This window comes from Gallinula chloropus (genome assembly GCF_964237585.1).
Source record: "Gallinula chloropus genome assembly, chromosome: 12".
NCBI lineage: Eukaryota > Metazoa > Chordata > Aves > Gruiformes > Rallidae > Gallinula > Gallinula chloropus.
The window spans coordinates 3,718,768-3,746,745 of record NC_140097.1 but is presented as its reverse complement, the minus strand read 5'-3'; the positions used below and the strand labels follow the sequence as shown (position 1 = coordinate 3,746,745).

Genomic DNA, 27,978 nt, shown 5'->3' with positions numbered 1-27,978 from the left:
AACGGAGATGATCTCTTTTTAACTTGAAAGCACATACATTTGGATGCCTCCATGAAATGCAGAGTCAGCATCCTCATAACCCTCTGTACGGATACGCACCCAGGAACGCGCTAAGCTGACAGGCAACTCAACACAGGTAAGATTGTACAGATGAAAAAACACTCAATAAACGAAATGATTAAAATATTTATGGACTGGCTAATGCAAAAAAAGGGCATCAAATGAAATGGCTTATCATAATTGCATTTAATTTTCTTCTATCAATATTTAAACTCCTTCCATTAACATAATTTTGCAAGAACAGGGTGTACAAGCAATTAACAGTCTCGGGACTGTTCTCAAGAGTTAAACTTTTGGTGTATTTAGAATATTTATTGTTGAAAACAGCCATCTACCCTTCTAGACTTGCAGTGCAACTCCTCAGGGGAGACAATGGCGTTCAATAAAAGTTCCTGCTGACATAACACAAGAGCTGTCAACAATTTAGGACACGGAAGGCCAACAGGGATTTCCTGAGCCAAGGCAGGGCAGTTAGAGTGGGGAGTAAAACCCTAGGATCTAGTTTGACCTCAGTAAGACTTGAGACGTGCTACAAGATTCTCAGAGAGAAGCCGAAGACTATCCATACAGTCAAAAAGATTCTCTGCTCAGCTTTTCTCCCACCTTCCATAACGAACACGAAGATGCAGGTGCCAAGGGTTTGCTGTTGAAATGAGAGGGCGTGTTAAGTACTGAGGAGCAGGAAGGTGGCATCTGTGCACCATTCTGACTGGGGTCTGGCACTATTCAATATCTATCAGCCAATTTGAATACAAAACATAAAATAAAAAATAATTTTAAAAGAAAGGAAAAAAATTAAGGACTACACCTGAAGAATTTAAAGGTGGCTACAATCTCTTGATTGTAGCATTATTGAATTATTGAATAAAGCATTATTCCATGCCTACAGAGCAGCTGGATGAAGTGAATGAGCACAAAGTTATCAGGTATTGATTCAGGAACTGTAAGAAAAAAAATATTTACATTTTTAGCTCTATGTCACACTCATCCACAGAAATGTACGAAGCTAGGTTTTATTGGTTTTGCCACTGAGGTACTTGTTTTCTCCTTAGCTCAAAGTATTATTTTATCCCTAAAAAGAAAAAAAAAGGGAAAAAAGAGGAAAAAAGAAAAGAAGAAAAAAAAGGAAAAAGACATTATTCAAAACACTGAAAGGGGACGGACAGATCTGGATCCACAGCAGGAAAATAAGCAGCTTGATTCTGTTCCTATTATATTGGGTTAAGTCAAGAGTAAACTCATTGAAATCAGTCATTATGATTATGAAAGCCACACAAAGTGTATTCCAGTTTAATTGGATCCTTCAACAGCCTATGAATAAGCACTCCTGGAAACCTAATTTCCCATTCAACATACATTTTCATCGACTCCCTTAAAAAAGGAGCAGGGTGTTTCTTTACCAGTGCCCCACAGCCGATATCTCATTTTATATTTATTATACTTTACAAAATTGTATTCTTATTTTCCTAAAAAAATCATATTAAACAACTTGTTCAGTGATTTATTATGTTTACACCATTCGCCTGTTGCTGATCCTAGGGCACCTCCAGGGACATAAACTCACTCCCTTTCTGTCAATTACAAGTTTTCACTTGATTTTCTGTTATAAATGGAAGTAATATATCTCTCCTGGGCTTCCTCTGAGATCTAAGGCTTTGCTTTCCAAAGCATTTTTTCCTTAGTTGGTGACCATACATGGATAAGGTATTGGAAATTACAGTTATTACTCAATTTTTATTTGTTTACTATATCTTGGTTGGCTGCTTCTTTTTATTTTGCATTATTTGGTTATTATTTACTGTGTGGTCTACAAGCCACAACACACTCAGCATGCTCATGCTCTTCTAGGTACTTTGAGCTCTGAAGTGTTCGATTATAAATTGGTTCTGAAGTTACCTGATTCAACAAGTAAATCAGCATGGCCTGTCAGGTTAACCATGGTCATTTCCTGCCATGAAAAAGCCTGAAGAAAATTTGTATTTTGTTAAAGGAAAAGAAAGGGGTAAACCCCACATACATACTTGATTTTGAGTGCATGATGCTGAATGAACAATAGAGGTTTTATGCTTGATTTTTAAAGAAAAGAAGTTTCACATCAGTCATCGATACCCAAATCCCTATTACAGCTCTCCAGACTACACCATATTCTGAAATAGAGGTACAACAGGAACCTGAAATATCCTGGTATTTTCTGTCTTTCTGAACTCTCCTGAAGCTGCAGGATGGTACGTGGCTTTGAAAAACCCCTTGGCAAGAAAGTAATCAGACAAAATTTAGCAATGACAGAAGCTGCAATTAAAGATGTGGAAATTTGTAACAACCAGCTATTCTGAATTATCTACCTTAGAGTTAAGAGTAATGGAAAAGTAACACTGATTTTGAGAGGATAATGACAGATTCCATAATTAAGGAAGAAGCCAATTAGTTTGTTTGGCCCAGTTTCAGCTCAAACTGTGATGGAATGACAGAAGCCTCTTGCTTTGCCGATGAGCAGCACACACAGCAAGGAGCGAGGGCTTGCGGCCTAGCACGAAGCTATCGGGGATGGGATTGTGGGCCATCACACAGAGAAACAAGCTTGTCAGCAGTTTTGGGGGCGGCTCTGTCCGCATGAGAACTCCTGGGAAAGCGCAAACAAATAATTTACAGGTAGGGGGTTAATCTGAGAGAGGCAGAAGGCATTAAACTCCCAGAGCACGTTCTCAAACCCAGGCGCAAACCATCCTTACCTCGCTGCAGCTGAACCTGCAGAGGATGACACCACTGGGAGTTTCAGTCACTGCACTTCTGGATGCGAGTGCCTCCATGGGGTACAACGCATTTTATCTTACACACTCAAAGCTTCTCATTAACTTCTTTTCTTTCTTGGGCAAATTCTAGCTACTTTATTCCCCTTGGTTCACCATCTGAAGGTGCCTGCCCTATCCTTACCAAGCCCAACCAGCAGGAAGGCTGCTCTGGGCACCTGAACTTTAGTCAAAACAACACCCCCAACCAAACAAAAAAATTGCTCTTTGCATGAAAATCAATCACATCTTTCTCATTAAAAACCTTTCATAAGAATCCTACTTGCTGTAGGAGCTGGTGCTTATGTACTCCAACATGGGATGCCCTAACACACACAAACTGGGCATTACAGTATCTATAGGTATCTACAGGTGCCACTGTTAAAAATGGTACTGTTTTGACAATAAAAAAATGCTTTAGAATTTTACTGGAAATACATGGTACAGAATTTCAAGGCTTTACAGTATATTGCCAAGCACGCTGAATGACCAGAAACTGTTTTTTTTCCAGCTGGAAAAACAAAACAGAACTCAGGCTGTGTGTTTCCAAGGGCACCCTGATTTGTTTGCGTGCAAGTACTTGTATCACTACTCATAGTGAGTACTAGTGATCACTACCAAGTCTTTAGCTGTTTACAGAAGCTGCAGTCACATTCTACACATTCTGCACAGTTGATCTATCAATTATAGGTTGGCAGCTTACTTTCTAATAGTGTTTCCTATATAAAAATAATACCAATTAAAAAATCAACCTCTAACTTAAGGCTTGAATTGTGGCTGCCAAGAGTAAGGTGAGATGACAACTATCTGCTTAAAATCATTGCAACCTTTTCCCAACTTGGTGGAAAGCGGCTGGAGATGTATAAATGCTTCTGAAATTGCCCCCAAACTCTTGAAATGAACTCTCTTCATTTGGCTGAAAATATTTTTGTTTATACAAAATGCAAATTGCACAATGGGAATCTCAGTCCAGCTACAAAGAAGGAAGAATGTATCCAAGAAACTCATTTTATTCTAGAGTATAATGGAAACACTCTGATTTGAAACTAATGTATACCATTAATCGTTTTGGCATAAAAGGTGAATTATTTTGTAGATAAAATACAAAAGATCAATTTTCAGCATGCTGTGCAGGTAATTAGGCATGCAACTTCTGTGTATGGAATAACCCAAAACAATGAGAGCAGCACAAGAGACCTATGTAATATCTTACCATTTCAATCGACACATTTAATGAGAATATTGAAATGTTTTAGCTGAAATTGCGAGGCTCCTACTTCAGGCTAACACCTAATTCTCATTTCTGAATGGAATATGGTGAGTCCACCACTTGTTTTGTGATTCTGAAACGAGCTACGTGCGAAGTATAGAAAGATGCAATTCTTTACACACGGCTGCTGCCTAAGTTGTATTTTTCTCTAAGGCCACAGCCACGGATGGGCCCAGCAGTAACTGCACACCCTCGCCTGTCACCTTCGCATGGCGGGCACGGGTGACAGCGTGCTGGTGATGTGGAACAGCTGAAGGTTTGGTTTTGTCCACACTCAACAACTTGGGGATTTTTTCCTAAGCTTTTCAAAGCAGCTCAGAAGCAGAGCAGACCACTCCCATTAAACTGTAAGCGTTTCTAAGCTCAGTCTTGGGAAGCAGAGATGTTCAAGCCTGGCAGTGTTATTTATTAATACCAGAAAAAAGGACATTGAGTACATTTCCCACCAGCATATCCCCTGGGAAAGCAGCCTGGCATCACAGCCTTGCCTGGTGCCTGTCTTTCTCCCCCTTCCCTTGACTGATGTGGGGTTCAACCATTAGCCAGTGTTAGGTTTCAAACCAAATGTGACCTTGTAACATAAAAGTTCCCCTTAACTGGCAGGTTAAATGTTGCTTGGTGCTCCGAAAGAAATCCAGATGCTAATGGGAAAGTCTAACAAAATGCTGTTCTGCATTTGGGCTCCAGTGCTGAATAAAAACCCAATTTCGTTTCCCCTGTAGCTGTGCAGGATGATGGATTAGTTTCTCTCTATCACATTTCTGAACTAATTGTTTCAGACTAGCTGTGTCATTCAAACTGTACTGGCTCCTATCAAATTGTTCGTACTCGGGAAGTATGCAGGAAAGTAAGAAACTGCTTTAGGAAGCAATATTTAAATACATGCCCATTAGCCATATCCATTTCAAATGACAAATTGTTCTTTTAATCACATCTCTAGAACTTTATATTTAATTGCTCAGAGCATTTCTACAAACTCTGTTGTGCTTTTTCAATACTTTAAAGTATTTTAAATCGCTTCCTACCCTATAATAATTTTATGGATAAAAAGATGATGGCTTAGCTTATTGTTCAACTAAAACACATCAGACTTCTTCTCAGTGTTAAATATTAGTGAGATAAACTAAGGGAAACAAATGGAAATGCCCAAGAGTACGTTTTCAAGAGAGCGTACTGATGTTTATATGTGGAAGTAGTAATTGTAATTAATGATAAATTTCATTTGCTAGTCTTGCACTTATCAAGAAGGTACTCGAATAAACCTCTTATGAAAAAAAGAAGTTACTTTCAGTACTCTTGTTACACTCTACTATATGTACTAAAATCTCAGTGAATCCTTACCCTAAACCAAGTGTACTGTAGCCAGCAGGAGCTGATCCAACCTTATGTGAAATTCCTCCACGGGCTTTAGGAACTGAAGCCCCTCACTGTAAAGACTGTAGGTTCTCAAATGCTCTCCCACTCCTCTAATGAAAAGAATAACCTGGCTTTGAAATAAGGAGATTTGAAAATGTTGCTTTGTTTTCTGATCTGTATGCTTGCGAATGCTACTTAAAAAAAAAAAAAACATATATATTTATATATTTGAAATTATTGAAGGCTAGAAATCTTTCCTTAAAACCAAAGTGATAAAAAGCTGCAATATACCCATAACACTTTTGCAATGGGTATTCAAGACATAGCAGAAAATTTACGAGACCTAATATTACTGATCATAGATGTTTGCAGGCTCTATGCTCTGCTGAGTACCTGACTACGAGCCTATCCTTCACCATCTAGATACATCTCTCAAACTAAGACTTAAAAAAGAGATAGAAGGCCAAATAGATAAGAAATAAACCAGAAACGCCCATGTGTTCATGTGTTCAGTGACACTGATGTGCATAATAAATCATGGAGTTAGAGAGTGCTGGAAGACTTCAAGAGTGATCCCTTGCTTGTGCAGTTTGCCCTTTCCCAAACTGGAATTACCCAGCTTCAGGTTTCTTAGGCCAGTTTAACACCTCCATGCAAGCTTAAAACTATGTGTTGTCCAGCAGCTGCACAGATACATAATGAAGGCTTATACTAATTTCACCCTGGTTTACTTCAGCCTGGAACACAGGCTTATCAAAAGCGCTTTAGAAAGACAACACTTGATGAAGTGCAGAACACAGAGTGTTTCTCTGTGGTGCTGGTTTGTTACTGGTGGTGAAAATAATGCTCTGACAGACAGAAATCACTGTAAAATCCAGCTGTGAACATCTATTATTGTCCCTCATACGGACAAATGGAAGTGTCTCTGGGGTACCGTTTGACTTCAAACTGTCAGCTGAAATTTGTGCAGATGATGATGATGATGACACCAGCAGGACTATCACAAAATAGGTTTTTAAATAAAAATACCATTTCTCCTTGGCAGATTGAGAACAGCTCAAGAACACTACAGAACCCTTTTTAAGGCCACTGTTGTTACAATATTCAACACACTGTTCTCCTTAGAATGCATTTCGTGCAGACACTTCGTAACGTGCCTACCGCAAGCACTACTTATCCTTCGTGCCCAGATGGGTGTCAGCCACAGTCTGCAACAACAGCAAGAAGTAGGTGCAAACCCAGGATGCTTTCCACCTCCCCAAACCGCACTGGTGGACAGGAGAATGGAAATTGTATTCCAGAGTTTTATCAGTTTGCTTTTGCTTTGCTTTAAGGGTATGAAATGTTCACAAAGCCAAGTAAAAAAAAAAAAAGAATCAATTTCCAGTTCCCTGAAAAACAGCATGCTGATATTCAAGAGCTGTGGGGAAAAGAAATAGACAAAGCACCAAAATATTTCTGGCATTTGAGGTCCTTTCCATGCCACGTTAGTCAAGAAGCAGAGTCTCGCTGGAACCTGCAGGTCTCCAAATGGCAATACAAGAGACATGAGCGAAAATTTGCAAGTCTAAATACTAATTTGCAGCAGACATGACATTATTCACTGAAATATTTGTCATACCAAGCACTGAGAAATAAAATTAGGATGTATTTTTCCATATCTAATATAATTTCAAATCAGCATGTCACAACTTTAAAATAATAAGCTATAAGCTAGATTGATCCCTATCCTTCAACTACGGTCTCATTTATTAAGTCTACATTTATCCAGGCATAACAATAGGGAGGACATATTCTTCCTGCTTTATACATGCAGAAATAGCCTTGCCATACTGCATGAAGGGGGAACATGTATCACACAAGGCTAATCATGAATATATGTAGAATTTCCTTGCAATTTCGAGGCAACAGCTTGTCGGCTCAACACTCTTGCCATTTACTCAAGTTCTCAGGGTTATAGTTATATTCCACATAGTAACAAGATAACAGGGAGTATATCCACTAACACCTAGGTTTGTCCAGGTGAGCCTTAACTCCTTTAGAAGTCTGAAAAACCAAACAAGTTTTCACATAAAGCCTCAGCTTTCTCCTCTCACCAAGAACAGAATATACCTCAGAAAGTAGGAACATTTCCTAAAAACCCAAAAATCAATGTCAGATTAGTAGAACCGAGTCTGATAAACATATATAATATAAATCAGGACATCTAGCAAACAGAAATAGTATCTCAAGACAAACTACATAACAAGGAAGATACACATACAGTAGTAACAGCAGGTAAAACCCTGATGGAGCTCATGGATTTGCTTTACCCCAGGCTCTGTCACTCCTTAGATACTGATTTTGGAATAAAATCAATAGTAGGGAAAAATCATTTTTAGATCTCCATATGTCTAGCCTTTTCTGTTCTTGGCAGAAAGGGAAAAATAGCATTGCATGAGTGTTTTTTAACCAGCTGCATGTTAAGTGTGTCCAATATCAAGTTTTTTATGTTGAGATGTTTGCTATATTGACAGTTCTTTAAAACCAAAGGCATAACAGTAACACTGTAAAGTCAGAATAGCTGTAGAGTGTTCATGGTTATAAAAATTTGAAAAGATAGCAGGAGAACCACATAAATCAATTTGGAATGTCATTTTGTCTTTTGAGAAAGTGGGGGAGATGATTTACTGACTTGTGGAAAGAACAGGATATTTTAACAGGTTCCTTGTTACAGAATTACAGTTACATGCAAATTATGGCCATGAAGAAAAATGACAGATGATCACCTTAGTTATAAAAAAGAAAAAACAAAAATCACTGCTAATGCAGCTTACATTCACTGAAATGAAACCCAACTGGATTAGTGAAATATCTGGGGGAAGGTCTTCCCACAAAGCCAGTCATTCACTGACTCTCCCATTCAGTAGATCTGAAACACAACTGGAAAAAAGAGAGAGAATGCCAAAAAAGGGAAAATGCTCTAACTTTTAATTAAAAATATTGGAGTGGTTTGTGATACAGCCCATGTTTCAAGAGAGAAACACAAAACTACCCGTGCACTCTCAACTGGAAACACTGAGCGCTGCTGCGTTCCTCTCCCTGTACCCCAACAGCCATCACCAACACAAAGCTGAACACAAGCTCTGCATATGACCCAATGCATGTTGAAGTAAAACACAGTCCCATTGTTGGTAGTAGATGCCCAGACTTGGATAGAACTGGAACTGCAAACTTCAAAAGGACAAAAGTACCGTGAAGTGCATGAATAATTTCCTCCCTGCTGAATGGGGATATTCATATTCCTTACATAAATATCTGTGGTGAAGATAAGCAAAGAAAAAAAAAAAAACATGCCAAATTACAGAAGGTAAGCAATTTCCTTTTTCCATACCATGAACTGGTATTTCTTTTGGGACGAATATTGGTTTCTATTATAACTGGAATGCTGTATACAGAGGAATAATTGCTATTTAATCAAGTCTCTTCTCGAAGGCTCCTTACAGAGAATGTAAGAAATAAAGTGCAAATCCCCATCAAGCTAGTAAGAACTCTGAAACTGCACAACATGGCAGAACACAAAAGAACAGCATTTCGGGGGCTAAAGGGGAAGAGAAAACAAGGTAGCTGAGATTTTTAGAATTAGTGTTGTCTGAAATTATTTCACAGCTGCAACAAATGCAGAAGCAAAAGAGAAGCAAAAATAAAACCAAACCCAACATCAGATCAGTGATCTGGAAAGGGCTGAACAGCCCTCGAGCCCTCAGGCCAGGTCAGCTGTTCTGAAATCATCCCTGCTACTCCTAACAAACTACTTCTGTTTAATGCATGGATATTTTAAAGACTTACTGACCTGCATCCAGGTCTACAGGAACTGTGTGCTTGATATCCATGCTACAGGTTTGTTTTAGTGAGGAAAGCTGAGGAAGGATTTTTCTTCCACCTTGCTCCATGTCATCTGAAAACTTTAATGATTAATGCTCCAACTCTCAGACAAATCTAAGGATTTTGAGTAATTCTGGTACCAAATCACAACTCCATTTGATAATTCAGGGAGCTCTCAGCTCTCTCTTTTTTACAGGAATAAAACAATTAGCGTGGGACGTGTCGATCATATTCCATCTGCTGACTGCGAAAGGAATTCTCACCTCTTCCACGTGTTGATCTGAACCACCGTTTTAGCAATATGAGCATGTTTTGTATCACCTCCTGTTCAACACCTCAAACCTCAACATTGCAAGACTCAATGCAGAGCTGCCATCAGTTTGGTGACTGGCTGTATACCCCCTGCACAGGATCCAAGCTTAAGAACGGCTGGGGTAATTCAGACCTTGTAGTGCGTACAGAAGCAAAATTTAATCATTTTAATTCTTATAGATAGCTGGGAGAATGACCTATTTTCTCAGCAGCTGAAAAGACAAAGCTGTTGTAAGGCTATAAAGATGATTTAAGAGCACGTATCAGTTTAGAGAGAGAAAAAATTCTGCAAGCTCAGACAGTTGTAAAATTGCGACTTTATGGCTGTGTCTGCTTGGACTCTGCCAAATTTAAGAGGCCACAATACCTATATTATTGCATTCAGTGTTGAGCTTATATTACCTTGTCTTCGCAATCAAATCTCAAGTTTAACACCACAGCCCTTCAATAACGAGGCTCCATATCAATTAAAAACAAATAAACCCAGTTACTTTCAAATATTACTTACTTGAGGCTCAATAACAATTAGTCAGAGACTGAAGATGCAGAATGAACAATAAAACGTACTCCCAACTTTTGGCCCACCAAGAATGCTTATATCCAGTTCTCTGGCCCCTCTCGAGACAGCAGCGTTTTAAATTACACCACCATCATTACATTACACTATTAAATGTCTGGGTTGCAAGAAAACAGGCAGACACTAGCATAATTAAAGACAACAATCTACTCTGCAATTGTCTAGTCACAGAGAAAACCAGATTCATCGAGGCTCATCGGCAATTGTGAAATCGGGCAGAATTTAACTCCAGAAGATACTCAATTAATTACTGGAAATATAATAAAAATCAGACACGTTAAGTGCACAGAAATTACTAGGAACTAGAAAGGCATCTCAAGATGAAAGTAAATCCTCTTAAGTACTTCCCTCCCCCTCTTTTGGTTTGGTATTGTCTATTTCTCTGTATTGACTTCCTAAGTCAGGTTCATTCTTGCTCCCTGTGAGGGATCTCTCTCTTCTGCATCCCTCGGGAGCTATTCCATTTGAACCAGCTCCAGCCTAAGCCACAAAGCCTGGAAGGTCCCTTACCTCCAGCCCGGGGGGGTGGTCCGCAGAGCAGCACAACTCCCTGCCCCTCTCGTACCGACACTGCGCTTCTCATCTTCGTCCTGGAGTTTTCAGGATCTGCTTTTGAGAGAAAGGTGAGATGGGTATTAGGGAAGAGGAAAGACTAAATACACATGAGTTTCAAGCTCTGAAATCCTAACAAGAATTCTTAGCAAGACCCAAATTCAGCAGCTTCCATCATCAGCTGCAGATGGAAGCTGCGTCATTCTGTCCACCATGAAGGAGGATGGCAGTATCAGGACTCAAGTGCTAAATTTACAAGGACACAATCAAACATAAGCTTCAGCCAATTTTTTTCTTATGCTAGGCTTTTGCCACCCTAATTTTGATAAGCAAAAGGAGTAAGAAGCATAACTTAAAAATCAGTCCTTAAGCCACCGTTTCTTCTGCAACGAAAGCTCGGATGAAAATAGCACAGAGATCCTACTGAGCTCATCTAACCAACCAAAAAATAATACTATTCAGAAAAGGAGTATTTCTCTTTTCAAGCGGACAAGAAGCCCCTCGACCATCTCTGTGCAGCAGAATCCCTCCAAGCCTCACTAAGCTCTGGTAAAGGCAACCTCTCTGCACCTCGGTGTCCTGACCCAAGGCCAGGCTCTGCCCAGCTTTGGGTCTCCTGTGGTGTTTTTAGACTGTGAGACTGGGGAAACAAGCACTACTGAGTACGTGGAAACACCAAACTGCAGAGCAGTATTTAATAAATTTAGATTCACTTCCCCTCTAACTGGTGACTCAAGATCCAAGAAAGAACAGCCTCATTAGATCCCTGAATTAAGCTAGATGTAAGTCAACACCAAGTAAGACTGAGGTTATACACTAAGAAAGATTTTTCCATCAATAAACCATACATTTTTCAAAAAGAGAAAAAAATTAAGCAAGCTGTTTGTTTATGAACTTGTAAGGGACACTGAAACACGAAGTCTTTAAAATAAAGCTATCTTTATAACCCAGCATAACAGCAGTGAGTTGACCAACAGGAGCAATTTCCCAAAACACAGGGTTTTTTTAATATTGAAAAGCAATATCTGCTGCAGTCGGAACACTGGCAGGAGTGATTAGGATGTCAGTGCTTCATTTAAAAACACACATTTATTGCCTCAGTAAGATACTGTCCTATTATTCTTTGTTACTGCATCTAAAGCTCATAGGAGGGTTTCTCAAGAAGCATTTCCATGCAGGTAGATGTCAAGGTCTATGTTTTCACCCACGCAGTAAGTTTGGGTCCTCAGCTGGTACTTCAGAGAAGAGACATGCTACTCAACACTAGATTGGAAACAGCTATGCAATTTGGATTTTAAAGTTTGCAAAGAAAAAATTAATCTATTTTACACATAAATTAGACCAAATTTTGCCCTCTGACATCACAGCCACTACGAGTCAAATCTCACGCAGTAACTATCACTGCAGTAATTAAGACGAACTGGCTTATCGGTTCTTTGCTAAGCACATACACTCATTTATCACACATATAGACCTTTGGAGACTCACCTTTGTGCTGTGAGCCACAGCACAGGAGCAGGACAGGACTGAGCACCTCGGGAAGGGACACGCCAAGGCGTCAGCAAAGGCATGTCCTCGTTATCCCCAGGTACCCAGCGGGGCCCCGCCGCTGCTCAGTGGTTTGATCGGTTGTGATGGAGTACCACAGGAGTTGTTAATCACTGATTGCAGATGAAAACTGCTGTCACAGGGGAACAGGATTTTGGAAACAAGCAGCAATGCAGAAAGCCTCAGAAAACGAAGAATATGAGCCACACTACAATGAAAGAATAATTTCTCGCTAATTAGCAGGAAGCTCTCCATCCTACCTTCTAGGGTGGTTTAAGTACCAGACTAATCACACAGCTGCAGAAATATCATCACTTAATTCATTTATATACTTGTGCATTCTGTCTACACGTTGTCTGGTGCCACTTGGAACATAATTAAAAAATCTCCGTGCCAAACAACAGCAGAGCATCAGCCAACGCACCCCACTCCTCTGACCTTGGAAGGGACTCCCTGCCTGTACAGGAGCTTCTCAGCTCCTTTTCTACTGTCTCTGCAGCACATTCAGAGTATTAAAGGTCAAAACCAGTCCTGTTTGCTGGAGTATCAGGACAGACTGGCTCGGGGTTGGGTTTGTTGTTTGGTTTTGTGGGGCTTTGGGGGTTTTTTGTTGCCTTTTTTTTTGTGCAATATATATAAAGCCAATATCCTCAGAGCAACAACACTAGGGAGAAGCGCTGTATCTCCTAACAAAACTTGCTATTACATGAAATCACTGGGAAGGAACATTAAGTTCTCAGAAAACTGACAGAGTAAATAAAATTCTGTAAAAGGTGGGCAAATAATGGAAAAGATTGTTTACTTTTACAGATCGATTTATATCTCTGAAATCAGAGGCTCTTATCCTGCTGAAATGTCTTAATAGATAAAATATAACTGGAAACAAAGAAGGAAGATAAGAACAGGACAGAAGATGGTTTTCAGAAGCGATGAGTCAGAAAGGGACTCGCTTTTCAGCGCCCCATGGGATGACAATATCCCATTGTTTTGTGTGGAAGAAAAGGGCAGAAATATATATGAAGTATTTCTGCATTTCATCTATCGATCTACAGAGCCTCTTATTCATCACCACATTTTTCAATCTTTATCTACTTCCTCAAACTGGTCACCAATATAAAGTGTTTTAATTAGTTTCTCTTGCCTGTGTCTTTTTGCTTCTTACTTGCATTTATTACACCCCACTTTTATCTCCTTACATCCGAAATGGGACCATTCCGGTAGGAAATGAGCAACTTTACTGCTTAACTCTACCAGGCAAAATCTCTAATCATAACACTGAAAAAATTTTGGTAAAAATGTTACAAAAACCTGATTATAGGAGGGGAAAAAAAAAAAATCAGGCTTGAAACTAATCTAGTACTGTGTAATTTGCCAATTAAATGTTTTTATTGCCTGTTTACAGCTTGCCATATAGAAGAAACTTTGAAGCTAGCAACTGAGACTTTTCTGCCTCCTGAAACAACATTTTCTTCTCCCTTCCCCTGCTAATACATATATTTACCTCATCTTTTAGTAGCAAGTACATCAAGTTACACCAACTGAAATACACATGCCACTGCAATAAAACGGAGCAAGAACATGTAATTCAGCTTTATTGAAAAGTCTTTTTATTCTGCCCAAGTAGGAGAACAACAAAACACTGTGTTCTCACACACACAGACAGCCAGGATATGAAAACTGCATATTCCACTGGACTCTCTCCTTCTGTTTAAGTTAAAATTTAAGTCTGGAGCAGACTGTTAAGAAAGATTTTGAAACATGAACAGTAAGTAACATTGGCATCACACCCTGTAACAGGGGCTTTATGGATTTGTCACAAAAGCATTTAGAAGTTCAGGTGATGCCTATGACAATTAAAAGACAGGGATTTCTGAGTTAACAAGGGGAAGAGAACATGCGACCTGAAGCACCTGTGTAAGGTAAACCAGACCCTGTTCCCACCTGATGTCAACACCTGAGAAAGAATTAGATAGCAACCTGATCTCCAGCTGCAGAGCACGTGGCATGGACTGCATTCGTTGCATGTACCCTCTAAAACACTTCTCCTTTCTGTCATCCTATGCAACCCAGGAAGGTAAACAAAGAGACTGCACAAGACCAGACCAATTATTCCACTCATGCTGTGTTAAGACACAGAACTCCATGTTAAAAAAGAACCTCTCTGGATTTATCCTGACTAGGCTGCTCCAGACACATCACTCCCAGCTTGCGGCAGCACAGAGTTGTACCACCTTGTGCCAAGACACCTGAGTGATGGATCACCCCAGTCACATGGATCTGTACACAGGATCTCCATGAGATTAGTAGAGGCTGCCAGAAATCATACCAATTTCATGCACAGGACACTACCAATTTCATGCACAAGACACTTTCAGTGCCAGAAGAGAAGCAGGATGCAGTATCCATATCCATCTCCAAGTCCAGTGAAACCAAGCATCTTACTGCACTAACAACAATTGATATTTATTGTCAACACACATTTATTAGCAATTCTACTGTTTTGATAACAGCAGAACAAGGGTTCATGCTCTACAAACATAATTGTCCCTTAAAATCCACAAAAATATTTATTCTATTACTTCATTAGTCTCATTATTATTCAAAGCAGCAGAACTTAAGTATGCTTTATGTGTAATTCTGTACTGGTGGGATGTTCAAGTATCTAAATGAGTCAGACAACCAAATCTTAACTGTTTTCTTCAATAGGTAATTCTGAAGTGGGGACTTTGTTCGATGTCAGCACATAATGAAGTACTAATTCACAAGCTGCTCGCCCTGTAAAAGTCACATTATTAAAAAGAAACAAAATAGCAGTCTCTCAGCTCTTAAGAAAAAACAAAACAGAACAAAACAGGCTCAGTGTGTTGCAACAGCTATGTTGGTAATGGCAACATCTGGAGCAAACAGAGAAAGACAAATTTGTTCCTACAAAGAAAGCCAAAGCTCTTCACCACCACCTACATCGCCCACATGAATCGACAAACCTTCCCCACCACTCCAGACTACATCAAGTCCATGTCCATGTATTTATACCTCTTCAGACAGATACCAGAAGCTAAATGCACACTGGCTGTAACTTTAAGCTTCTCAAGCATGCCTGTATCCACTTAACAGGATGGCCCAGACACATGGGCTGTTAACACGCTGCCACGCTTGGTAAAAGCACATGGGGCGAGGCAGACTTTCTGCCACCTTCCCTGGGCTTTGGATGAAGCCTGGGAGGTAGGCAAGACCAAGGATTATCTCTATCATCATCAGTTATTGTTGGAGGTAGAAAGGAGAGGGGAGAAAGCTATTAACAGTCCATAAGTGAACGTTACTCAAGCACGCAAAAAGTCAGGGTGATTTGTCACTCCAGAAGATATTCACCAGCTACCAGGGAACCATCTCCAAGCTTCACATGTCAGGCTGGTGCTACAAGGCAGTTTGTCCCCACTGCACGAAGAGCAGAAGACTTAATGATTGGATCATGCAAGGACCAACAGCCTGCCAGAGCCAGTTGTGGTGAGCAGTACCAGCCAGCAGCACCAAAAACTTGCTTACACAACTCTCACATCCCCTTATATCACCCAGGGTGCAGCAAAAAACCCAAACAAACAAGAAAGTATTGAACACTCTCATGCCAGCTGAAAGAGAATCATTTAGAAGTCATACAACAAAGTGTGTTACATAAACACAAACAGGAGAAGCTAAGAAGAAGTTGGCAAGGATGTATCAGAGTGCAGTGAATGTAGGATGCAGGCAGAGAAAGATGCAAGAGTCTGCAGTGAGAAAGAGGGACAGAGAGAGAGAGATGAGATGCTTTTGTGGGCTGTGAGGAACAGAAGGGAGAGACCAGAGACAGCAGAATAAAGCAGCAGCACAGCAACATTAATAGCATAGAAGTTAAGCCAATATCTGACGAGCAGGGATTTTTTTTTTAAAGAAAAACATGCTTTGCATTGGTAAAAATACACTAAGAGAACTGGAAAAATAGCATGGTAAGGGAAATGCATGTTTTGAAGGAGAGACATTCTCCAATAAATATACCTTCCATAAATTTGCATGATCTGGGAATTATCACTGAACTCAAGGCAAACACAGCACCAAACAAAGCAATTCAAGTTAATTTAAGAACTGTCTCAGGAGGGGAGGATGTTTCCTCAAAGAAATTAACCCTCAGCCGAGTTCTCAAATGCAACAAAGATTTTGTATCCCCCCAGCTTTTCAAAACCAAACCCCAAGACCACGCTAGCGGTCCATAAAGCATCCCCACCCCTAACCACTCATGACCACCAAATGGGTCTAGTGGTGAAGACAGTCCTGTTTCAGTGAGCAGATGCCTGAGAATGCTTTGCCAGATCTAGGTCTGGTTTCCTGAAGGTTGGTTTGTTTACTTATTAAGTAGCAGCATTCCCAAGAGGAGTTCCCTCAATAAATACATAAATCCTTGAAAACCATCCGACAACAGCTCGTTTTTGAAGCTCTGGGATCATGCTGACGACACCAGGATTGTTTTCCCTGCCACCAACTTAGCTCCTTCATCTTCCTCAAGACAGCCACCTTCCTTAGAGCAATGGATGCCTCCTCCCACTAACAGCACTATAGCTGGGCTGTCACCAGGAAGCATCTCCAGGATACGGGTAACTGAACTCGGTCATCCTGCCCATCTCGCTTGGTACAGAGCACCTGGCAAAGAGCCCCGGTGCTTTGGTGAGGGCAACAGATGTAGCTATGACAAATACCAGATCTAGCAGATGAGTAAGTGTCCTGTCAGCAGATGTCTTGGCACAGCTGCCGCTTCACACGTAAAAATACACTGACTTGTTAGTCAGCATAAAGCCCAATATTCACAGGCCTTCAAAATATTTCCAGTTCTCACCACAACATGTGTCCTCCCCTGCATTAAGCAAAATAAGATGAAATGCAGACGTTTGTGTAGAGCTGTGAACATCCTAAGGAATGCTGTTAACTCCAACCCAGCTGATGAACACCACAGTCCCTGGAGGAAAGCACACCATCACCTCCACAGAGCAGACCTCTCCGAGGACCTGGCTCTGCAGCCAGCAGGCATGGGTGGTGAAACATTGCACCTCCCCATCCAGGAGCCACAATCCTGGAGCTGTTCACCCAGAAGAAGAGAGCAAACCTTAACCCCTGACCTACCCTGCCAAAAACACCCAGGTCATCATCCTCTCCAGAATCGGGTGGCTTTTATCTCTGGCTCCAGCTGCTGTTGGGTTAGTTGCAGTTTGATAAGCTGGGGATCCCAAGCAGCTGACACTAAGGGGTTTTTATTTTAGTAATTTTCCAATGTACAGTTTCTCCAGCCTAAAACCAGATGGGTCTGTCAACTACACTGTGACTCAACTTTAGTTTAATAAAGCAAACTCTCTAATAAGAGAAGTAGAGGGCAACTTAGGGATGATGGCTTTCTGCATAAGTGATTTCAGTAAGCTACCTGAAGTGAGCCATACAGGGGATAGAGTGCAAGCATAGGAAATAACACTGTATCAAGAACAACATTTACAGAGGAATTCAGAGGAAATTAAAGCTTAATTTTATTATCGGAGCTACCAACAGATGAAAAATGTGGAGGCAAAAATAAAAGCAATAAATTTGCAGGGTAGCACATTTGCCTGATTCGTGTGGAGGAAAAACAGCTCTTTTACTGCATTAACTATTCATGCAATTTTAAGAAAGAGGTTAAGTCAATTTCCACATCTGACAAATAAACCAACTCAGACTTGGTATCCCAAGTCCAGCACTTTGGCACTGCCTGTAACTGCCTCTGTGATGTTAAAATCTAGCATTTCCAAAACAGGGACACAAGCCACACTTCCTTGGGTGCTGCACTACTACTGCAGCAGTATCTAGTGGAGCACAAAGATTTTGCTACAGAATAACACAGATTCTGGAAAATTGCTAAAAACATCTATAACTATAAATCTTGTAGGTTACTAGCTAGGATTAGACTACATTAACAGGCTCAGGAGGACAGGATAGATAAGAAAAATGATGTATTTCTATCCAGGCACCGTACAGCAACACTAAACTTGCAGTTTAATGGATGTTCAGGAGCACATCAAAGCAAACCTGAATATATTTTGTTTGTTTCCTTTACAGTAGCCAAAAGTGGCTAAAGCAGATGGTCTGCAGTTACTTTATTACAGACTTCAGGGAACAGGGATGCAGTGAAATACATTTCTTGCTACAATGGTGCTTGCAGCTGACAAGCAAAGCTGGTATTTTCTACTGCAGAGAAGGTAGAGAATAGAAAAAAAACCTCATCATTTGGATGCTGACAGCAGAGAAATTAAAAACAATTTAAAAAAAATACCAGGTTCACATAAAAATGAAAAAAAGAAGAAAAAAAATCTAACTTGATCTCCAGGAGACAGGACATTGTGTGGCTCAAGTGGCAGAATCATTTCTTGAATGCTGAAGATGAAAGCCCAACGATGAAACATTTCTCATGAAGCAGTGCATGGGTTTGAGGTACAGGTTCTTAAAATCATTTAATGAAAAGCTAAAAAGCATGGGACAACCTAACCCAGCATTCCTGTGCTAACCTATTCCTCCACAGTCTCTAACAAAATCAGAACATACTGAGGTTGCAAGCTCCATTATTTGGAGTTAGAAAGTACCAGAATTAAGAGGCTGGTCCCTCTTTTCAACAGCTTCTCCTTCAGTCTACACTTCACCAAGCATCTGGTCCCTCAACTCTTACTGACACTCAGCCACAGCACGTCTGTCAACTTCTCTTCACATCCCTTTACTCAGTCCTATAAAATACATTCTGCCAATCCCTTACTCAATTACATTCCTCTATCTCCCCCTTTCCTTTTAATCAAGAGGCATTTCACAGGTCTTGCTGCCAGGGTCTGAACTCAAGACTATCTCACCTCAACGGCAATGCTATATCCCATTTGGTGAACATTACTGAGGAAGAGCAATGAACAGCCACCATGGTGAGCAATCAAGAGTTTGGGCATGCATGCCCTTGGCAAGTCTTCATGTGTAGGAAAGATCTAGAGAAGAACTTGGCTGGGGTTTTGCATGGCAAAACCGTAACAACTTCCATGTTTACATTTAAGGTACAGATAACAGAAGATGCTGCAGTGAAGCTTCAGGGAACAGAGTTTGATGGAGCTGTTCCTTAAAAAAAGGCAAAAGCTAAGAGTCAACTCAACCAAAACAGCATAAAAGCCTTCTCAAGGCCATCTGGCCTCATCTTGGAGTGGTTCAGTAAGGGGAGCTGATGTTCGCATCAGAGTTACCTGATACTGGAGCAGCCAGTTTCTTGTCTTACCTGGAAACCTCTCCTTTCTCAAGTGCTGCTGAGTACACTTCATTTACTGAGTGTTCAGTCAAAGGTGCCAAATTATTCTGCACCTACATCACGTTGCAGCAAGGACTGAGCACATGGCAGTCCTTGCCGAGCACAGCTTCACACTCTTGGTAGGACATTTGAGGAACCTGATGGGCAGATATCCTCACAGATGCTCCAACAGACTGTTGGAGCACCTACCCAAGTGCAGATACTTGCAACTGCAGACACTTATCTACACTGATATATGTTTTCACCATAGAGCAACTTTCTTATGCTTGTGCCCTCCATCAACAGACTCGCAACAGTCAGTAGAGGTTGTTCAGAGGCAAGCGAAGGTGTACAGCAACACCACCACGACCTGCAAGGCTCAGCAGCATGCTGCCTGCTCACCTGCTGACTGGCTCCTTGCAAAGGTTTCTCCTGGTATCAGTTCCTTGGAGAAACCCATAGGGTGGAGTCAGGTAAAACCGCGTGGGGCTCAGAAGCAGCAGCAGGTTACCACATGCTGGATAAGATTTAATATGAGGGTTACAGAGAAAAATTGTATTGCAATATCCAGGGGATCAAAACAGATCATCTGACAGTTCCTTCTGATCTTTCATCATCAAAAGACAAGAATAACCTTGGCATAAGTTACTTTCTGACATCTGAAGTACTGTAAACACTGCCTCTTACCCTGCCGAAGGGCTGCTCGGCTCCTACCATCTACAGACACACTTACCAGCCTGGCCGGAACCACAGACAAGTCCAACCACTCCAATTTAGCCAAAATTTAATTTGTTCTGTCTGCTGCATCTACTTCTGCCCCTCATATCCTCTGTAAAAATGAGGATGGCCTTTTAGTACACATGCTGGGGCTTCAGTCTGGTTACAAAACCTCTCTTCCAATATTAATCACCGTCCTGACCCAGATATAACAGAGAAATACACTTAAAAAAATGAAGCCATATAATCCCCACATGGATAACAAATCCCATGTTTTGGTTTATAAAAGCAGGAACAATAATCATTACATAATTAAACTGGAGACAAACAGAGAGATGATAAAACTGCATTTGGCCTTGCTCAGAATGACCTTGTACCTGATACTGCGCTGTCTGGAGGAAGAACAGCAGCCCCCTGCAAGCAGTGATATATAAATTGAAGGCATTATGCAAAGTGCTGACTTGCAGTAAGAATGGACTCCAGCTCTATCTATTTCGACACCTTACATCATGGCAAACCAACACCCACCTGGGTATGGGGTGGACAAGTACCACAGGGTGCCTAAAGGCAGCTGCTGCAATGCACAACACTCCTTATCCAGCCTCTGTACAGACTTCATCTTCTCATGGACACTGGGATACGAGGAATGGATTTCACCCTTACCACAGAGTCAGTAACTGGTCCTGCACAAAGCTCAGAACTGGGATCAGTAGATTTTTTTCAGTAAAGAATGAAAAACCAAGATCATAATTCCACTGAATCAGCATCAGAAAAGCCAGGAGAGAGAAAAAAAGTCAGAATTGGCTTATAGAGGGGATGTAGTTACTTTTAAATGGAAGCAAACAAAGGAGACGTGCACACAGATGAAAAGGTAAATAAGAGTAGCATATGTTGTTATGAGCTGAAGTCATGCAACGGTAAGGAGAAAAATGCTAGATTTTGTTGGCTGAACATTCCATTAAAATATTCTGAAAATAATACAGAATAAAACCAGAAAGGGACATGAATCCAGAAATCAGAGGTATGAAAACATCTGAATGCAAAGGAGTGTGAACAACCAACAAGGGAACGCAAAACACAACTGTTAGTATCAGATTATTAGCAATTAAAAGCATCCTACCAGACACTTCTTTGGCACTCAGGGAGCGAGTGATGAAGCTTACTGGCAAATTGTGAACAGGAGTTCAGAGTGCAGACGAGAAGCTGTGGCAGCACAGAATCACCTCTAAACCAAGTAACCCGACAAACACTGACTCATTTGATTAACTTCATTACTGGGTAAAATACTATTACATACAGTAGAAGCAATCAATATAAAAGCACTAGGACAATACAAATCATTAGATATTGCAATGCTGGTAAGTTCATAAGCAGAAACTGCACTCAATGACATGACAGCTGCCAGGGCTTTGAACAGATGTCCTCACACACAGGTTTCAGTCCATCACCTACCAGCTCTCTTTCTCTCCATCAGCTCTCCAAGACCACAAAGCTATCCACACTCTCTAAGAAGTACTAATACAATGCAAACGTTAAGATGAAGCTGGGGGGTAAGGTGTGTGTCTTGGTTTTTTTTTGGAATTGCATCACTTGTCAACAAGAAATATCTACAGGAAAACCAGTGGTTACATTTCAGTCTTAAATTATTCCCATACAACATTAGTATTTAAACATGGTTTGGGTGATTTTGGGTAAAGAGGTTTTGATTTGCTTATTTCCAAGTGATACTGGGAGGAAAAAAATTAAAAATCTGTGTAACAGTTTAGTAAAAAGCTATAAAAATAAGAGTGCTAAGGAAACAAATGAAGACATTTGAAATTCAAGTGTTACAAATGCCTCCCAGCTAACTGGTGAGTTCATCCTTCCAGTTTGCTCCATTCTCCAAGGGCCAGTGCAAACAGCTTATCCAGGCCACTTGGCTCTCTGCTCTTCTTGCAGCAAGAGAGTGAAAAAAAGAAAACACAGGGATCGTTTGAGCACATGAACCTCCTTGGAAGAGAAGGGAACGAGACAAGATCTTTAGAGAATTGCATTCTGTCTGCCTCCACAGTAATGGCATTACACTTGAATGAAAGCAAAATTATGTGGAAGACTGTTAGTTTACTGAAGGGTCAGAGAGATGACAGCTGTGGCAGGCGGCGGTAAACCTTTAATATGCCATGATGTACCGATGTGCACATCCTTCAGTGGACGAATAAATGTGGCTGAACAAGGGATTACACCTGAACAAGCAACTGCATAGATTAATACATTCAGCATCAGACCGTTCCAACCAGACAAGCTGTGGGAGTGGAGAAAAAACAACTGCCCAGAAACACCCGACCCGTGCTTCTGCTACTCCGTTTCCATCAGCCAATACAAACCTGGTGCTACTGAAGAGAGCTTAAGAGATTGAGACATGTACATAAGGAGAGAAACCCCAAAAACACAGCGGGACCTCAAATCTTTTGGTTGGTATCTTCGCAGAATCGTTAAGTGACAGATGCTCCATGTGCAGATTGATCTCCAACCTAAGCCAAATTGCTCCGCGCAGGGTGATGTAATCCTCACAAGTATATCGTTAACCGCCATTTAATAAAGAGCCACGGGCTGAAAAAATACAGTTTCATAAAAAAGAAAGAAGATCTCTCACTGCACGGGGCTGAGAGAGGCAATAACAAGAAAATAAAAACCAGGTACTGCATCTCTCCTCCTAAGTAGTGAGGATTTCCTTGGTTATTCAATGAGAGTCCCCCCCAATTCACAGCCTGTGCTCTGTCACTGCTTGCTACCACGTTTGGCTAGGAACACTGAGTAAATACATTTCGCTACAAAAATAAAGAGGGAAGCAGTGAATTTTTTACTGAAAGAGTTGTCAGGGGCTGGAACAGGCTGCCCAGCGATGTGGTTGAGTCACCTTCCCTAGTTATGTTCAAAAAAAAGGGTAGATGAGGTACTTAGGGATATGGTTTAGCATAGGATGGGAACAGTTGGACTTGATCTTAAAGGACTTTTCCAACCTTGTGGTTCTGTGATATAGCAGTACTTCAGCAAATGTCATCACTTTGGGGTTAAGTTACCACCTTTCCTTCGCAAGTCGCTATACCCACAGCAAGCACCAGGCAGCTCAGCACCAAACTGGAGCCCTGAAAAAGTGCATTTAAAGGAAGGAGACATTTAAACAGTTATTCTAAATTCCTCCTAAGTCTGACATTTGTTGTGGTGCAGCCACGGTTTACTTACAGTGAAGACTTATTATATATTTATATGTTTGTTAAGTCCTTCGGTGCATCACAAGGGAACTGCCAGGTATATACACCTTTTAGCAACACCATTTCTCCTACTCCAGAACTTGTTTTTGTGAAATGCATTCAGAAATGCTACTCTAAGTAGCAATTTCATTTTGAAATTTCATTTTGAGGAGGCTGCAAACCCAATAGTTTTATTAGCCATGAAGGGTGAGGCACAACACAGATAAACATATCTGTGTTATGTTGACTGAAACATTTTTTATGTTTGATTTTGTAAGTTGTAAAACTACAGATGAAAGATCAAAGCATTAAATTCTTACTGAACATTCCTATCAACTTCAATGAGCTTTAGATCAGGCCCCTAATGCGGTATTAATGTAATCTAAATGTTTTTAAGTATTATCTTAATATTATCTGCAGTAAGCTAAATGGGCTAACAAGACCTCATTAGGGTAACTCCAACAAAACAAGGGCTGAAATTATTTCCCTTAGTGATGACTCACTTTGATTTTTCAGTGAATATAGGCTCTATTTTCACAAAGAGGTTTAGAAACAGTCCTGAACTATAAAAATCCTAAGAAAAATCGTTGGTCATCTAAGTAAGTCCATATTTCATGTCAGGTTTTGCAGATAATGCGAAACATTCTTGTTTGGAACTTTATATGAGAGAAAGGGGAAAGAAATGCCCCTTGTGTTAGTTAGTTACAAAAATTCATTTAAGAAACCCTACAGATTTTTTTATTCATAAAAAGCTACAGCTTTCAGAATTCAGATATTAAGTCCAAATAACTAAAACCACAATGGATGGTTTCACATTTACTTACATGCTGTGTTTGAAAGAAAACTTTTAGGTTTTAAACACCTTCAAAAAAAAGAAAAACAAGAAAGAATATGGAAGATATAAAATTAACATTTAAATTAAAACCAACCATGGCAAACATATAGATAGCTATTAGAGAACAAGGGGGACTAAGTATGAAATGGAGTGGGCTAACGAGGAGATAGTCCACTCCTCACCCATGGGCAGTAAGTGCACTCAGAACGCATGCTGAGAGCTTGGGAGCAAGTCTGTGTGCCCCAGGACTCCAGCAATAATTAACAAGAGCTGGTAGGCAATGAGGTACGTGCAAAACCGCACTCCTGCCAGATCTTTATTTCTTAGTGTCAGTAGTAACCGCAGCGCAGCCAGGTCCCATCTCCAGCTCACAGCAAGCTCCACCAGGAGCCAGGTAGCAGACAATTAAGTGTCTCCATTATAGCTATGGAGGGAAAATTTTGATTCAGATCAATTTACATAACTATCTTCCACTGCACTTCAGTTCAGACACTTATTCTATTAAGCAGGCGCAATCAAATGAAATATTTAATATGAGAAAAAGATGTACAGAGATAGAGCAACAGCTGCTTTTTTCAGCCTCATTTGATGCCTTAAAATTGGAAGCAGATGCAGCTAGCAGAGGATGTGAACCTGTTCTGCACTCAGACTCGGGCTCACCCAAGTGACACAGAGGATCCAAGGATGCTCCCAGGTCTGGGTGTTTCCAGCTGTGTGCTGCTGGTCCCAGACAGACAGGCAGACACAAAGCACCCAGCTCCATCTCTGTGAGATTCCAAGTCACACGAGGAGCAAAATCACAAGTCATCTTCACCGAAAGCAACACTTTGGTTAAACAAGCCTTTATAGCTTTGTCAGTACTCTGTATTTTTGGAATAGCCATGGAGATTGGCTTTCAGATTATTTGAAACAGATTTGCCCAGACAGCCTACTAAAACTGAAAATTTTAGTCCTCATTAACATACTACACTAAAAATGATGCAATAACCTGAAGGGAAAAATGAAGTTGGTCTGTTGGGTTTTTTTAGTCTATCCAAAATATTCATTCCTTATTTCCTATGCCAGGGTGCCTCTGCTCTGTCTCCTCACCATACTCTTCTCCTCCACAAGCTATTCATACACAAGCTTTGGAAGACAGCAAGAGGCAAACAGATCTATACTAAAAAAAATATTTCAGGTTACTATGGGAATAAGACAACAAAAACTTAATCCAACTTAGAAAGCATGAGAGCTAGAGAAAACGGAATTGAAACCGTCACCCCAACCACTAAGGTTATTATCAGCAACGACTGTTTTTTCTCCCTCATTTACACTATGTTTTCACTTAATTTCATTTTCCTCTTCAGATACTATTTCTGGAATGCAATAATTCAAGTTAGGAACCAAAAAAAATTATAAAAAGTTACTCCAATATGATGCTAACTATTGTCACTCATTTGGAAACTCTTATAAAAGCTGAAATATGCCCACTCTGCACCCACACTATCAATGTAGATTCATAGTCTGATGAGAACCTTCAGGCTTTTTATATCAAATTTAAATTAAAAAAAAAGCGCCATATTATTTTCTTTCTTTAAGCCTATGGCCTGCAGTGTTGTTTTGCATAGGCTATTAAGCAAATTCAGGTTTAGGGTTTTTTTCCACAGCCACAAGGTCAATCTTACAAATTTTGAAGTCAGAACTGTCACACCACCCCATCACCCCAAAAAGTCAAGGCACCATTGATGTCAGTAGTTTATCTCAAGAAACACCATCTCTTATCAGAGCTTGCTGGAATCACTTCCCAGCTAGCACGAAACATCACGGGAAGAAATGAATCTGTCCCATTTTTAAGCTGTTGATACAGGATAAATGTTTCTTCACATGCTGAAAAACGTAAGGGAAAATGTATTTCCTCCCATGACACATCCCCATCGCTGCCTCGACTCATTAAACACCATGCCACATGATCTCCCCACACAGTGCACCTTAAAAAATGAAAAAGGTGATGAAACCTTAAAAGACCCAATTCATGAAAAGCTGGGGGATGATCCCTGGCAATGTAAAGACCAGACAGCAACCTGGAATGAACTAGCTCAGAAACATCTTGAGCATATGGCAGGGTTTTAAAAGGACTGGTTCTTACTTGCACATGAGCTCTTCCAAACTACGTGAAGGCCTCCTAAAAGTGACCAAGGAGAAGATTTGAAGCTCCTTGAAGGTGTCATTGCAAGATTTATGTTAGAGTACCTTCCCATCAACGTGAATCAAAGCACAAAGGCTGTTGTTACAAGTCACCTGTTCTCTTCACTATCATTCCATCTGCCATTCAGCTGTTCCCCAAGAGCAGCACCTCTCTCTGCCACCTCTGAAGTACGGGAGAATCCTTAACCAAATCCAACATTGAGCTATTTGGGGATTTTCTATATTGCTTTCAGAGTTATAAATAGATGTATGAGAAACCAGGATAAAATATACGCTAATTACCCTTGACTATGCAAATTAAGCTCTTTTTAATTCAGGTTTAAAGCATTTTGAAGTTATCACTGCACAACAACTGCCAAAGGCAAATAACACCACATTTTTTTCTCTGTGGTCCTTTGCCTCTTGCTGCCCAAAGATGCACTGAATTATCTGCCCAAGGAGGTGCCTCATGTGCATGACTTGCACTTCACCGGGGACACGGCGGCATTTCAAGCCTCTCCAGTCTGCGATGGTAGAAGAATGACACAGGAGTTGTGAAATTCTCTGCTCCTTTAAAATAAGCTCCTGACACACTCCATTGCCTCTGCTAAACAGAAGTGATGCTAATCCAGTGATTCCTCATACTTGGTGCTTTTTAACACAAGGACACTCAGGAGATGGGAACAAGCCCCATGGTCATATGGAACAAGGAAGGCAGAACATCTCTGTGCTGTGACTCTCTTCACACACACCCTTACAAGGGCCAGTATTCTGAATATCTGAATGGGAACTGCCAACTCACCTTCACAAGGTCATGGCCAGCACAAACTGATCCCAGATCTCCTTAAAACCCAGAGACCTGCACATTAGGTTACTCCAGGTTTCTCATTTTGCATCACTGGGAAGAATCCAGTTGGATTCAGGATATAGTTTCTTACTGCACATCATCGCATAAAGTTAATCCACATCTCACTTCCTTCACTACAGCTTTCTCTGCTCCTCTGTTAGATTAACATAAGGAAAAAGTTTTCACCATGAGGATGGCTGAACCCTGGGACAGGCTGCCCAGAGAGGTTGGGGAGTCTCCATCTTTTGAGACATTCAAACCTGTCTGGATGTTGTCCTCTATGACTTAACCTAGGTGATTCTGCTCTGGGCAGGGGGGGTGGACTGGATGACCTTTGGAGGTCCCTTCCAACCCCTAACATTCTGTGATTAAAATACTACTACCAGTTCAAATGAAGTGGTTTCTACCTTCAAATGTTTCTCCACCGAGTTCTGGGCTCCCAACCCTCGACTATGCAAAAGGACAGCCAAGCACACACACATTCACCTGTGTGTCATCTGCTTTCTCTTCCAAGAGAGCAAGCAGCACTTGTCTAGAAGGAGGTCTGCTTCCCTGCCAAAA

General features: G+C 40.7%; 1 protein-coding gene across 2 annotated transcripts in view; it reads right to left on the bottom strand.

Moving 5' to 3' along the window:
- LOC311196300 (contactin-3-like) overlaps positions 1 to 27,978 on the bottom strand; it is a gene marked incomplete at both ends in the record, with an annotated part of 77,349 nt that overhangs the window by 39,822 nt on the left and 9,549 nt on the right. Inside the window, one exon of one of the 2 annotated variants that reach the window (XM_084269838.1) lies at positions 10,736 to 10,834. In XM_084269838.1, the coding sequence (XP_084125964.1) occupies positions 10,736 to 10,834 (99 nt within the window). The remainder of the gene's footprint in view (positions 1 to 10,735; positions 10,835 to 27,978) is intronic. The other variant, XM_084269839.1, reaches the window with a different exon arrangement.